Genomic DNA, 15992 nt, shown 5'->3' on the forward strand with positions numbered 1-15992 from the left:
TTTATGCTAATTTTCAACTCATGGCAATCCTCCTACCTCAACCCCCCGCGTGCTAGGATAACGAGAATGAATCAACCTGCCCTTGGTCTTTCCCCTCCAGCCGTACGCCCCTCGTCTCTGCCTCCTGTCTCCGCACCAACGCGCTGCCGCTCGCTCAGGGAACCGCTCACAGCGCCGGGCAGAACACCGGAAGTTGGTTACCCCAGACCGGAAGTGGCTCCCGCCCCATGCCCTGCGCTACAGTCTCCGTAGAGTGTGGAGCTGTCATAGGGTCTTGTGGGCCCAGTGGCTGCCGCCCCGAGGAGGGGCGCGGTCCACCGCGGCCTTCCGCTGCCTCGGCACCGGGCTAGCGCAGGGTCGTCCGCGGCCTCGGCACCGGCGTAGCCCCTGCGCACCGGCTACGGCGCGGGCCACCGGCGGGCGCGGGCTAACGGGAGCCGCGAGTGCCCCACTAATTGGAGCCGACTCGGCGCTGGAGGGATCGGCGGGAAATGGCGGACGAGGCGTTGTTTTTGCTTCTCCATAACGAGATGGTGTCAGGAGTATACAAGTCCGCCGAACAGGGGGAAGTGGTGAGTGCCGCCACGCACCCTGGGGTCTGCGGTGACAATTGGTCTTGTTCCTCTCCCGCCCTGCGGCCGTAGGTAGACGCCCAGTAGGTTAGACCGAACTGGTCCACCTCGAGCATCCCACCGTCTATAACCTGTGTGTCGGCTGTCCCCTCTGAGATTTAATCTTTCATCCAGTTCTGTTTTGTCTTCTGTTTGGTGTGTTCGTGTCCCAATGTTTCTTTGAGTGCATGCCACAGAATTTTATAATTGACCATATAACTATTTACCCAGAGACTGACTGCAGAGCTGATTTTGTCATTCCGGCTTAATTGCTGTTCCCAGCAATTCTAGAGGCCCATTACAGTCTGTCCCAACAAAACTCCTCTCCCACCTTTCTTGATTCAGGATACCACTCCGCACAACTTCCAGGGCCGAAGCCTGATAAATCTTGGAATTAAAGCGTACAAAACGGCAAGATTTTTAACAACAGTTATGAAGCCACTTAAATTAATTACTTAAAATATTTATTGTTCATTATGTTAGAGCTGGTTTTAGGAGTTTGATGTTAATAGTGAATGGCACAGCAGCCTCATACTTCTGGAGGTTACATCGAATGTGGAAGTTTTTATTCTCTCATGATTCTTTTAGGAAACGTTTAGTAAGCATGCCGAGTGGGGCTAGACCTTCCGGAGAAACAAGATTAGATCATTTCCTCCCGTACTTTAGGGAATACAATTTAATGAATTAAATTAAACTGTTGGGTGGCAGTCAGGCATAGAATCCAAGTTTTGTGGAATTTTAGGAATGGTTTGCCTGGAACTCAGTATATTCACAGGCTAGACTGGAACTTATTGAGATCCTCTTAATTCTGCCTCCCAAGTGCCTCCAAGGGCTAGAGCCCCTTCTTTAATCCTGTTAATAAAGAGGGCTGAAGGCTAGGGAAGGAAAGCACCCTAGTTACAGTCCCTATATAATCCAGCCATTTTGATTACCCAGCCTTTTTTGAGCTACCTTTTACCCTCCTTTTTGGTCTGGCTCTTCTCTCTCTGTAATATCTAGCTCAGGGTCATGTCCACTCAGGAGAGTCCACTGGACTCTCCCAGATATCTGTGCCTCTGACTGTGCTCTCCCTCGTCTACAATAAACCTTCTCCACCATTCCTAGGAGCTGTCATGTCCTTCCCTTTTATTTCTTTTTTTTATTCAGGATCTTGTGTGAATTTTAGGTTAGGTTTGTGTAGCTCTGAAGATGTTACTAAATTTTGATAGAGATTGGATGTCAGCTTTCATGGAGTATATTCTAATTCATGAGCATGGGATGTATCTCCATCTAGTGCCTTCCTTCTTTTCATTGACAACTTTATTTTTTATTAGTTTTTTTTTTGAGAATTTCATGCATTAGTAGTGTGTTTACATCATTTCCTTTTCTCTCCCAACTTTTCCCATGTCCCCTGATTCTCGCAATTTCATGACCTATTCTTAATTATTATTGTTACACACACACACACACACACACACACACACACACACACACACGTAGAAACTGAGTCCCTTTAGTGTTATTTTTATGTGTATGTATTTAGGGCTGACCACTTGGGATTGACTAACCTATATGGGACTCCTTCCTGAAGAAGACTGATTGTCCCTTTCTCTGCAGTCACTAATTGCTCATAGCTCTTCATTTAGTGTTGGAGCCTTGTCAGCTGGTGTTGTCATTGTACAGGTGTTGTTTAGGTGATTATATTGTTGAGAGTTTGAGTGCAGCTTCCCTGTCATATACAGAAGATACAGTCTTACAGCAGACATTTTGGTCCTCTGGCTCTTACAATTTTTCTGCCTCCACCCCCCATTCTGATATATTCCCTTATTCTTATTCTTAGGGATTGAATTGTAGCTCTATGAATTGGCATTGGGCACCTCACAGTTGGTAGTTTTCTATACTTTACTTGTTGTGGGTTTCTGTAATGGTCTCCATCTGCTGCAGAAGAAACACTTTCATGTAGGTATAAAGTATTAAGAATGTAGTTAGAAATTATACTGGTTTAGGAAAGTGGCAGTAGTAGGTTCTCCTCTAGGGTCCATGACCTCACCAGCCACAGTAGGTTGGTTGGTAGTACTAGGAATGATTCCTTCCTCTTCAACAGGTGTTAGGTCCACTTAGGTAGCTGTTAGGTACCCACAAGATATAAGTGCCACTACCGCACCCCTTGGGAAAATTCTGCTGTGTTGGTCATTGTTGTTGGGGAGGGCTATTCATTGCTTTTCTACTTTGGCAGTGTGGATACTGTGATAACTGGTCTTCAGGGAGTGTGCTTCTAGTTAATTCTAGCTCTATTCCTCCAAGTTCTATGTATGAAGTGTGTTGTGTCTTCAGCAATAGGGTCTTACTTTGAAGTTCTGGGAGGCAGCCAAAGACAAGGCCAATAGCCTGTCTTATTTTGTGGAGTCTCTTGAACTCCCCTTAGCAACAGCTTGTACAGAACTTTCACACACCTGGCAAAAAACTGAGGTTTTTTGCAGATAGTCTGTGGCTCTGTGGGGAACATTATCTCCTAAAGTGGTGTACCTTCCTTCAAGTGTGTGTGTGTGTGTGTGTGTGTGTGTGTGTGTGTGTGTAGTCTAATGTCATCTTGAATTTGTGCTTTTAGCATTTCAAAATTGTCACTGTGTACTAGTAGAAGACTCCACTGATAAAGGTGTTTGCTGCCAAGTCTGAACCTGAGTTGGATTCCTGGGACCCACATGGTGGAAGGAACAAACCAGCTCAAACAGTTTGTCATTTGACTCCCACATGTGGATGCTCACACATGGCGTGCGTGTGCCACACACACAAACACACTCACTCACTACATGTAAGACAAATTTAGGGCTTTTAAGTTGCTTACTTACAAAGCCACATACTGCAGAGCCTGAGGACCTGAGTGGAAATTTTAATCCCTGGAACTCATGATAGAAAGAGAGGAGTAATATCTTTTTATTTTCACTTGTGTGCCATGACATACCCACCCCACCCAATACAAATAAATACATATAATAAATATTTAAATAAAAAAGTTAAATTTTTCTTGTGGGTGGTCTTCTACCGTTTACTTGTTTATTTAACTTTTAAGTTACTGTGAATTTGTTTTTTTCTCCAATTTTTTTTTGTAAGTAGAATATAGAAAAGGTACTGATAAAATGTATATTTATTTAGCTTGTGTGTGTGTCTGAGTGTGCATGTGTGCGTGTCATAGCACACATGGAGAGATCAGAGAACAACTTCCTGGAGTCATTTCTTTCGTTCCAGCATGGGTCCTATGGATTAAGTCGTCAGGGTTGGTTGTAAGTATCTTTATCTGTTGAGCCATCTTTCTGGCCTCTGATTTCTGTTTTACTGTTTTAAAAGACAAACATATTAAAATTCTAAGAGTATTCAAAACAGTTTTTGTTTTGTTTTGTTATGTTTTTAATAGGAAAATGGACGATGTATTACTAAGCTGGAAAACATGGGCTTTCGAGTGGGACAAGGATTGATAGAAAGGTGAGCAGTATGGATTTGAAAATTTTCTTCCAGGTAGGTTATGAACACAGAAGATCCATTTCAGATTTTTGCACAAAACTTGAGATATATTTTTTTAAATTTTAAATTTTTAATTTTTTTCTGTTTTGTAGTTGAGAAATTGAAAATTGTTTTTAAGAGGCTGCTGGCATATCACTCGTAGAGCATGTGTTTATCTTTATGAGGCACTGGGTTTCAGCACGGGGAAAAAATCTCTTAGACCTGAAGCTAGTTTAATTCTGGTATTTGGGTCTTATTATGGACATGTCCTTGCTGTGTAACCCAGATTGACTACAGACTTAACTAGTCCTCCTATCAACCATATGAGTACTGGGATCATAACCATTCTCTATTGTGCCCAGCTTCAAATGTTATGTTTTTGTGTTTTTGTTTTTTTTTTTTTTAAGATTTTTTTATTATGTATACAATGCCTGCACCCCAGAAGAGGGCATCAGATCTAATTAGAGATGGTTTTGAGCTACCATGTGGTTGCTGGGAATTTAATTCAGGACCTCAGGAAGAGCAGCCAGTGCTCCTAACCTCTAAGCCATCTCTCCAGCTCCAAATGTTATGTTTTAATAAATGAGGAAGACCCATTTATATGACCTTTTTCTAGGAAAACATTAACATATTGAGATGCCTATTTACATTCTCATTGCATTTTCTGCTTGTGGCTTAGTACGGTTTAAAAATCTGAATGGAATTTTGTTTAATTGCATTGGCATAGAAATACCTTAAAGTCTGTTTATGGGCTCTCCCCCTTTTTTTTTTCTTTTTGTTTCAAGACAGGGTTTCTCTGTATGGCCTGACTGTCCTGGAGTGCACTCTGGACCAGGCTAGCCTCAAACTCAGAGATCTGCCTGCCTCTGCCTTTTGAGCGCTGGGATTAAAGTGATGCATTTGGCTGCATCACTTCTTTTTTGTATCCTTTTATGAATATCTAAATAGTTGAATTTAGATTAGGTTAGATTTTTACATGAAAATACTCTAATTATGTTTAACTTTTTTTTTTTTGAGTCTCATATGGTAGCCTAACCTCCCCTGGAACTCATGTAGCCCTGGTTGGCCTCAAACCTGTGGAGATCTTGCCTCAGTATCCAAAATGTTTAGATTATAGGCACAAACCACCATGCCTTGCTGTTTTATGTTTTGTTTTGTTTGTTGTTGCTATTGTTCATGCACTAGTTTGAATTGTAACTGAAAGGATGGCTAATAACTAATAGGCTCTTGAGCTCCATAATTGCATAACAGAATGTAAATTCTCTGAGGTGAGATTGACTTTGCTTGGTGTTAATCACTGTATGACGGTCAATAAATGTTTAGTGCTAGTGGCATTTAGAAATTAGTTCACAACTTGCCCCTCTTCAGAAAGTAAGAGAATATTTCCTCTTATGTTTTCTTTCGAAGAAATATGTTGTATTACTTGTAGTTATTTTTCTTAGGTTTACAAAAGATACTGCAAGGTTCAAAGACGAATTAGACATCATGAAGTTCATATGTAAAGATTTTTGGACTACAGTATTCAAGAAACAAATTGACAATCTAAGGACAAACCATCAGGTATTTAGATAAATCTTTTTGTTGTTTCTAAGACCTGTTTTTAAAAGTCCGTTAATGTGACTGTCCTTTGTATTAGTGAGTTACTACTTACCCATTATTGTGTGTGATGAGTGTGAATGCAGCAGCTTGCCTGGCACAGTGAGGGCAGAGGGCAGCTTTTGGGAGTTGTTTCTTCTTCTACCACGGGTTCTGGGGTCCAGCTCAGATTGTGAGGCTAGAGCACAGCAGTTTTACATACTGAGCTATCCTTGTTGGCCCCTTAATTTATTTATTTAAACTAAGTTATTTTGAGGACTAATTTTTATGTGTATGCCTGTGTACATAAAAGTACCTTGTGCATTCAGTGGCCAGAAGAGGGTGTCAGGTCCTTGTAGCTACAAAAGGTTGTGAGCGTCAATGTGGGTGTTAGGCACTGAACAAGGGCAGCAAGTGATCTTCGTAGCTGAGAATCATCTCTCATCTCTCTCTTCAGCCCCCCAGAACCTTTTTTTTTTTTTTTTTTTTAATTAACTTTGTTTTTCTAATGTTAATGATAAGTCAGTCTTTTTCTCTGACAGGATAAAGTGAATAAAGAGAAAGCAGCAGTTATTGGTAACTATAGTTGTTTCTTTCTGCTAATTATACAAGTTGTATTAAAATTTAAAATGTAGCAAATGGGGGCTGGAAAGGTGGCCCAGTGGTTAAGTGCATGTATTAGGACCTGAATTTGGTTCCAAGCAACCATGACAACCTCCTGAAATTCCAGCCTTAGGATTCAGTGTGTCTGACTTCTTTTGGGAATCTTATGCATGTGTATACGCACACACACACACACACACACACACACACACACACACACACACACACAAACACATCATTAAAAATAAACTAACACTCTGACAATGGGCAAAGAGACACCTAGTTGTCAGTGGTGTTCTTATAGCCAGGTACCATTTGAGGGACTTTCTGCATTCAGGTTGGCAGGAACATCATTCATGGCAGTGATTCAGTGAAAAGTGTTGAAAAAGAGATCAGTTTAAGCCTAAATAACTCATTGACTACAAGTTTGTGTCACGACTGGGTCTATGAATAGAGATGGATAAAACAGGGTTCTTAGCATTACTGAAGGGTCCCTGAACACGTCTTCATTCCACTGACCAGAAATGATAAGATGGTTTTCTTTCCTGAATTGTATTTCCCAATAAAACTGTCAGAACTGGGGAAAAAAAAATATTTAGAATATAGCACGTCAGAGTAATTTGTTTAGAATTGAGTCCTTATTTATCATTCAGCAGTATGATGGTATTTAGAACCATAACTATATCATATTTCTATCTCTTTAGAATAATTTCTAACATGTAAATTTATAGAACACATTTAACTCTTAAATAACTTGCTTTGGTTGACTGGAAGATGGCTCAGTGGTTATGAGCTCATACTACCCTAATAGAGGACCTAAATTCAGGTCCCAGTATCCATGTCAGATGTTCACAAGTACCTGTAATTTCAGCTCCAGGAATTTGACATCTTTTCTCATCTCATTGAGCAGCTGCTCTGATGTGCACTTCCTGTACATTAGACACACAGATACACACAAACAGTTAAAAATAAACAAACAAACTCTGAATCTTAAAAAAGAATTTGCTTGGGTATACAGTGGTTGATTTGTGTTCTATTTATCCATCTACGTGTCCACCCATCCATCCACCTGTCCACCCATCTATCCATCCATCCATCCATCCATCCATTCATCCATCCATCCATCCAGTGAGACAGAGCTGTAGCCCAGGCCGCTGTCGTTGTGATGGAATTATTGACATGCGAAACTGCACCTGCCTCGGGTAAGATAATTTTAAGGACTACAGATTACACAGATTTGTGTTTTTGTATTTTTAAAACAGGGCATATATGTACTTCAAGACAACAAATTTCGACTACTTACTCAGCTGTCTGCAGGAAAACAGTATTTAGAACATGCATCAAAGGTATTCAATGGAATTTGGTTTTGTATTGGAAAAATAGTAGAACTATGGGGAAAATTACAGAATCAATCACAACAGATTCACATTAAACATAGTAATTTCAGCAACTCATTGGGAAGCCCATACCCAGGCCCTTAAGTAATCTTCTCTTTTTTAAAAAAAAAAAAAAAATATATATATATATATATATATATATATATATCTTTAGGTCTCTTTATTCCTTGTCTTTTTATTTTATTATTTTGTGTATACAAGTGTTTTGCTTCCTTATATGTTGTGCATCATATGTGTGCCTGATGGATGAAGGATGGTGAGTTTCTATGTGGGTACTGAGAATAGGAATTTAGTTCCTTCCTATGCAAGAATAACAAGTATACTTAACCACTGAGCCAACTCTCCAGCCTCTGCTTTTTCATTATCCCTCATGTTAAAAATCCAATTTAAAAATACCTTTTAATAAACTGCTTCAATGAAGAATGGTTTTGCTTATACTGTTTTGTTTTAAGCCATTTCTGTACAACAGGAGGCATGTTGCCCATCAGCTTCTGTGGACTGAGTAGGGCAGTAGAGAAACACTACTTCTTAGTGCTAAATGTAGACTTATTACAGATTCTTTAATACTTACAGTGAAGGTACTCAAATATACAGACATTAGCTGTGTAGAATTAGTTATTTCATAGTTTATCAGCTCCTTTGGTAGGCTAAAGTGTTTAAGAAATATAGTTGTCATTTATTTCTGAAAGTTTGTTAATAATATCTGAGTTTCTAGGCTTTGTATGGGTTTTGAATTTAGTCTCACAAAGACATCAATGAATAAGCAGATGGATTAAAGAAAACTAACAAATTAGGGTGGGTTTTTTTTTTTTTTTGTTTTGTTTTGTTTTGCTTTTTTTTTTTTTGGTGGGGAAGGCAGGAGGCAGGATTTCTCTATGTAGCCTACTAGTCTGAAACTTGCTGTGTGGATCAGGCTGGCCTGGAACTTAAAGAGATCTTTTGCCTCTGCCTCCTGAGTGCTGTGATTAAAGGCCTATGTCACCATGCTTGGCAGAATAACAAATTTTTTTTTTTTTAGAATAACAAATTTTAATATAAAGTTTCCTTCAAAGTCATAAATATATCTAGTCAAGTGTACTTTGATATTTATCTGTAAATACTTGCTCATCCCTCAATTTTTTTATTGATTTTTTTTTAAAAATTACTTACAAAGTCATGATTCTTTTTGGTTTTATTGGTCTTCCTCACCCAGTGCCCTCCCCCACTTGTTTGTTGTGTCCCTTGTGCTGACCTTCTACTCCTTCTAATAGCATTTTATCCATTTATTTTCCTTTTTCAATTTTTTTCAAGACAGCTGTTTCTCTATGTAACAGCCCTAGCTGTCTTGGAACTCATTTGTAGACCAAGCTGGCCTGTAATTCACAGAAATGTGCCTGCCTTTGTTTCTCTGAGTGCTGGGGTTAAAGGTGTGCACCACTATAGCCTATCTTCTGCCTCATGTCACATGTATTATATTGCTGTCTTTTTAAAAAAATTTCCCTCCCATATCTTGTTTTTTTTTTTTTTTTTGTAAATACAATGTAGTTATGATGTTTTATGGTTTATATATATATATATATATATATATATTTCATTATTTTTCTTTTTATTAATCACATTTTACTATTTTTAGTTCTCACTTAACTTTAGGGCATCTTAGTTTCTTCAGTTATGAAGAATAAATTAAAGATTTTTACTAGGGGACTGAATTGATGGCTCAGGAGTTAAAAGTGCTTATTATTGCCTGGAGAGATGGCTCAGAGGTTAAGAGCACTGGCTGTTCTTCCAAAAGTCCTGAGTTCAATTCCCAGGAACCACATGGTGGCTCATAACCATCTGTAATGAAATCTGGTGCGCCCTACTGTTGTGCAAGCCTGCACACAGGCAGAATACTCTATAAATAATGAATAAATCTTTAAAACAAACAAACAAACAAACAAACAAACAAACAGGGGCACTTATCATATAGCCCAGGCTGGTTTCCAACTTGTAGTGATTCTCTTGCTTGATTCTCTCAAGTGCAGGATTACAGGCAAGCACCAGCTTCATTGTAGGAAGCTCTATATAGGAGCACGTGCCTGTAATCTACAGGGAGACAGAAGCAGGAAGACATGTAAGTTTGAGGCCTGACTGACCTACAGAAGAACCTTCCTCAAAAGGCAAAAAACGGAAAGAGAAGCAGATCTTTGATTAGTCAGCAGCATTGATAGGAAGGCTGAAAAAATAGGCAAAAAAATTAGTCTTGAATATGCAAGAAAGTGACTAGAAAAAGAACTAGTTAAGTGTAATACTCCAGGGGTCTAGTTAGATCCCTGTACACAGTATAGAAAACACAAGCTGTCCCTGTTTCTTGAACTAAACTTGACCTATTTTTCTGTGTTACTACACTAGATTCAGGGTCTTGTTCTGGCCAAGCTTAAGTCATTTTGTTCATGTGCTTTAGTTCACTTAGGTTTAACTCTAACAGTTCTTTCACAATACCTGTACTGTTTCTTTCTTTTTAATTAGAGGTTGTTCTGTAAGGGCTTACTCTATATTGCTCAGGTTGGCATCCAATTCTTGCCTCAAGAACTGATCCTCCTGCCTTAGCCTGAGTAGTGGATAATGCGGGGGTGTACCACATTGCCTTTTCCTACCTTTTTTCTCCTTTTTTTTTTTTTTTAATAATTTGTTTGTTTTTTGTTTTGTTTTTTTGAGACAGGGTTTCTCTGTGTAGCCTTGGCTGACCTGGACTTACTTTGTGGACCAGGCTGGCCTGGAATTCAACTCATAGAGACCCGCTTGCCTTTGCCTCCCCAAGTGCTGGGGTTTCAGGCATGCACCACCACACCTGGCTTCCTTTTTGGTTTCACTGTGTATTTTTGGCTGCCTTGGAACTCACTATGTTGATCAGGCTGGCCTCCAGCTCACAGAGGTCTGCCTGTCTTTGCCTCTGGAGTGCTAGAATTAAAGTCTAGTTTTGCAATTCCTTTTTATTTTCCTTGCCTTTTCCTCTTGTTCTAAACTCTTTGACATCCTCTTTTTCAATTTTCCTTTTAAATTCAGCAATGATTTATTGATACCATAGCTTGAATCTACTTGATGTTTATTGGTACCTTTATGGTTTTAGTAAATCCTTACTTTTTTTTTTCCCCCTTTTTAGTATCTAGCATTTACATGTGGCTTAATCAGAGGTGGCTTGTCAGACTTGGGAATAAAAAGTATTGTAACAGCTGAAGTATCTTCAATGCCTGCCTGTAAGTTTAACTTATTTATCTTTCATATATTTTAAGTCATTTTTCAGGTCTTTTTTTTAAAAAACTGAGTGTTCTGGTATAAGAATAGCTACACAAACCACTCAGACTCCATTTTCAGTTAGATATGGATGGTTTATTAGAACTCCTTTTCCAAGCTGATCAGTCAGGGCCTCAGTAAGGACTTGACAGCTTAACTGTGACATCTACAAGTTCTTACAGCAGGGTTTTTATAGAAAGAACCAAATGCAAAAGGCATGGGGAGGGCAGGTAAACATTTTGGCTAACTAGACAAAGTATTATCAGCTAACTTGTAAGCTGGTCCTAGGTGAGGTAAATGAGGCAGGTGGCTTAGGGTCTTCTAGCATACATCCAAAGTGTAGCCTGGTGTGTGGATAAGAAATGTGCAACCAGAGCGTAGCCAAGTGAATAGATGATAAAGCATAGGTTATAACATTATTGAATCCTAGTAAAATATAAGGTCAGCTCGACCCTCTGGCAAGGTCTGCTAGTGCCAGCTATGAACAACTGCTCCCAGGAGGCAGAGTTGAAAAGTTTAAAATTTTGAAATTAATTTCACCTTAGAAACAAAATGGAAGCTGAATATAAAGATGGCTGCAGCTTTGTCTCAAATAGCAGGCTACAATGTTGAAACTGAAAATGCTGATACTTTCATTTTAGTATCATTTATTTCACATTTATTTTGGTAATATATATTATCTTTTTCATTTGAGCTACTAACCAAGAATAAAGTTTAGTTGAATTTCACTGTATTAATTTTCTGTCCAAAGACAAATTAGTAGTGAAATACCCAGAATCACCAAGCATGGTAACTCACACCTTGAATCCTAGCACTTGGAAAGCAGAGGTAGCCCAATCTCTGTGAGTTCAAAGCTTGCCTGGTCTGGTCTAGATAGTGAACTCTGAGCCAGGACTACATATTAAGACCCTGCCTCAAAATAGAGAGAAATAGAGTGAAAGAGGGGAGAAGGGTTGAAAGAGAAAAGAAACAGAGACAGACCCAGGATGTAGGAAAGATACCTCATTATAAACCAGATAATTATACAATGGAATAGGCTTTTTTGAATACCTGAAGGAGTGTAAAAAGACCTTCGACATAGCAAGTTCTTTAAGTGAAACTACTTCGTGAATGGAGATAAATATGCTTGTTTTCCTTGTGCTGGAAAATCAAAGAATAATTGTTTTCTTTTTCAGGCAAATTTCAGGTGATGATACAGAAGCTGTAGAGTGCAGTGAAATACAGGAGAGACTACGCCTGTACAAAGCATTTTCAAGTCCTGGTTTCACCTCATCCTTGGATATCTGTGCAAAGGTGTTATCTCACCAGATTCATGTAGACCAAATTAGATAAAGGTCCTTCTATCATGACATAAACTAACTGAACTGTTCAAAGGGATTTCAGTGAAGCATGTCATTTCAGACACCAAGATGCAACAAATGCTTTTTATTGTAAACATCTTTATTTCCTTAGTGTGATATGTATTTAAGCATAGATTGAGAAGTGAAACTCAGGGTGTGTTGAATTGCTGTATAAAAAAATATGCACCAATCAGAATAGTTTGTGTTCAAATGACCAAAATTTGTTAAAGTATAAATCTGTTTTAGTTATTTAAAAACAAAACAAAACAAACCACTGTACTAAATTAAGCTTACTTTTTATTGTCTTGCTCATAATTTATTTGTCTAGAGAATTTGTATGCTTATATATGGATTTCATTTATACATTGTGTATATATGTACATATAAATGCATGTTGCTGTCTAAATGGCTTGAAAGTTTACTTTTACTTTAATAGATTTTAGTCCTTGAGACCTCTGTTCATTTAATCAAAGTGAAATGTAGATTAGTTTAAATGTGAATTTGGTAACTCTAGTGACAAAGAATATTAGGTAGGCTGGGAAGTAATTTTTATACTTACTCCTGCACATAGGTTATTCTTTTAGAAATGTTTAAATTTTTTTTGTTTATTTAATTTTCTTTAATTTTTATGTGCTTTAGTGTGAAGGTGTCAGATCCCTTGGAATTGGTGTTACAGACAGTTGTGAGCTGCCATGTGGGTGTTGGGAATTGAACCCAAGTCCTTTGGAAGAGCAGACAGTGCTCTTAAAACCACTGAGCCATCTCTTCAGCCCCTAATTTTAGTTTTAAGCCTGTGTGTGTGTGTGTGTGTGTATGCGTATGCATGTGTGCTTGCGTGAGCATGAGTGTAGTAGGCTAGAAGAGGAGGTAAGATCCGTTGGAACTGGAGTTACAGATGATTGCAATCAGCTTGATGTGAGTACTGGGAACTTAACTGTTCTCTACAAGAGCAGTGTGTACCCTTACCCACTGAGTCATCTCTCCATTTCCTACGGCAATTTCTCTATTTTGTTGATGAATCTTAGGTTGATTTCATAAGCTAGCACTTGTGAGTAGTGCTACAGTACATACATATGTGCAAGAATCTCTTATTTGTTTATTTATTTGGAAGTCTTTCTGGTAAATACCTCAGTGGTATAGTTGGACTACATAGTAGGTCTTTTTTGAGCCTCCATACTGGCTGGACAGTTTAAATTCCTACAACTACCATTTAGTTCACAGCCTAAACAGGATTCGTTGTCAGTTTGAAATCAGTGTCATTCTGCCTGTTGAGATGTAATCTCAACCTAGTTTTTTAAAAATTTTTTTTTAAAATTTATTTATTTATTATGTATATAATGTTCTGTCTGCATGTACACCTGCACGTCAGAAGAGGGCAACAGATCTCATCATAAATGGTTGGGAGCCACCATGTGGTTGCTGGGAATTGAACTCATGACCTCTGGAAGAACAGCCAGTGCTCTTAACCTCAACCTCTGAGCCATCTCTCCAGCATTCACCGTAGTTTTAATTTACAGTTCTCTTCTGACCAGTGTTGAACACTTTCATAAGTTTATTGGTCATTTGTACTTCATCTTTTTGAGAACTGTTTTCTTGTTTCATTAGTTAGTCAGTGTGTATTTTGTTAATTGTAGCCAAAAAGAAACTTTGTTTAGTAGAAACAGTTAAGTTAGTCAGGAGATAATAAGGAAAATTGAATATCCTTTTTTTTGAGGTTATAGCAAACTTAAAGGGTTTATATATAAAAATAAAATCATAAAATACTCCAGAAAATATGAGGTTATTTTTATGATCTGGTAAAGGCCTTCCCAAAACAAAAGTAAAAACAAAACAAAACAAAAAAACAAACGTTAAAGGAAAACTGACCAAGAACAGGTTGGGGAGGAAAGGGTTTATTTGGCTTATATATCTTGAGCCACAGTCCACTGAGAGAGCCATGTCAAAAACCTGAAGGCAGGAACTAACAGAAGCCATGGAGGAATGCTATCTTGCTCCTCATTCCAGTCTAATGGAGGCATTTTCTCAGCTCAGGTGCGCTCTTCCTAGATGACTCTGGCTTCTGTCAAGTTGATAAAAAAAAAAAAAAAAAAAAAAAAAAAAAATCCAACCAGCACGTCTCTTCTACAAATGTTATGAAAATTATACCCATATGCAAAGGAATGAAATTGGATTGTTTTATTAATGCTGAACACAGCAGTCAACTAAGATGCATAAAAGACTTAAACATAAAAACTGAAAAACTGGTCTTATGATGTGGTTCAGTTGATAGAATACTTGCCTAGTTTTCATGAAGCTCTAAATTCCATCACCAGGAATATATAAATGCCATGCTGGCAGTGTACACACAGTCCCAGCACTCAGGTGGTGGAGGCAGGGGAATTACTAAGCTGCAAATGAGTTCTCTTAGCCTGGTGGTGGTGGCACACACCTTTACTTCCAGGACTCTGGAGGCAGAGGCAGGTGGATTTCTGTGAGTTTAAGGCCAGCCTGGGCTACAGAGTGAGTTCCAGGACAGCCAGGGCCACACAGAGAAACCCTGTCCTGAAAAACAAACAAACAAAAAAGAAAGCAAATAAAAAGTTCCCATTAATCGTGGGCTACATAAAGATCCTGTCTAAAACAAAACAAAATTATCCTGAAAATTGCTAGAAGCGAATGAGAAAAGCATAAAATTGATCCTGGCAATAATTTCTTGGCTCTCACCCTGAGCACTGGGCACAGGATTACAAAGACAAATAGAGCTACATCAGCCTGGAGAAGCTGCATGGCCAAAGCCTTGAAGATAGGTAGAGATAAGCAGCTGAATAGACTGAAGATATTGCAGATATCTAAAGATAAATAGCTTTTGCAACTTGCAGGGCTGTGGCTACTGGTAAGTTGACCTGGATCCATGTGTGTGGAAACAACTTTAATTCCACTCAGTGGGTAGTTTAAAAAGAGACATAAGTAAGCAGGTGGAGTTGGGAAGAAGGGTCCTGGAGGGTGAGGGAGGGGGATAAGAGGAATGTGGGATGAATATGATCAAAATATAACATATACATGTATGAAATCGTCAAAAATATTTTTTTTCTTAAAACGAGTTCTTATGGGACTGGAGAGATGTGGTTAAGAGCATTGGCTACTCTCACTCCCATTGTAGCTCACACCTACCTGTGACTCTTGTTCCAAGGGATCTGACAACCTCACACAGACACATGCAAGCAAAAGACCAATGCACATAAAAACAAACAACAAACCATGGGGCAGAGGGCAGCTCGAGCAACTCAGTTGCAGAAAATAGCCTGATTGAAAACAGCTAGGATTGCATATATATTTCTCCAAAAAAGGAATACAAAAGACCAAGTGAGTATGAAAACATGCTCAGTGATGGAATGCTCAACTTTGCATTGCAAAACACAAACAAAACCATAAGGTAATACTTCACAGCACTTAGGATGACCAGTATGTAGTATGATGTGTGTGTATATATAAAACGAAACAAATATTGCTGACAGTGTCGAGTTATTGGTTCCCTTGATCTCTTGTGTACTGTTAGGATGTAAATTGGCACCACCAGTTGCTATGGAAAACAAAAGGGGGAAAATTACAAGCATTATTTTCATTTTCACTAAACAGCTGGCATAGGTCCTTTTGCTGTACTCAGATGCAAATTTTGAATAGATGAGATATATTTTAAAAAAGTGATTCTTTCAGGGGCTGGAGAGTTGGCTCAGTGGTTTAGAGCACTGGCTGGTCTT

At 38.8% G+C, this 15992-nt stretch overlaps 1 protein-coding gene across 2 annotated transcripts; it reads left to right on the forward strand.

Moving 5' to 3' along the window:
• Nucleotides 1–224: 224 nt before the first annotated feature.
• On the forward strand, nt 225–12661 carry Trappc6b (trafficking protein particle complex subunit 6B). Of its 2 annotated transcripts, XM_055595502.1 has the most exons (6): nt 225–572; nt 4003–4070; nt 5531–5648; nt 7529–7612; nt 10785–10878; nt 12091–12661. In XM_055595502.1, exons 1-6 carry the CDS (start codon nt 492–494, stop codon nt 12120–12122), a joined length of 477 nt encoding a protein of 158 aa, XP_055451477.1. In that variant the 5' UTR covers nt 225–491; the 3' UTR covers nt 12123–12661. The 2 variants fall into 2 exon arrangements, with proteins under 2 accessions (XP_055451477.1, XP_055451478.1); XM_055595503.1 differs by lacking the exon at nt 7529–7612.
• Nucleotides 12662–15992: the final 3331 nt, after the last annotated feature.

The sequence above is a fragment of the Psammomys obesus genome, unplaced genomic scaffold (genome assembly GCF_907164565.1).
Source record: "Psammomys obesus unplaced genomic scaffold, mPsaObe1.curated_primary_1811, whole genome shotgun sequence".
Lineage (NCBI taxonomy): Eukaryota > Metazoa > Chordata > Mammalia > Rodentia > Muridae > Psammomys > Psammomys obesus.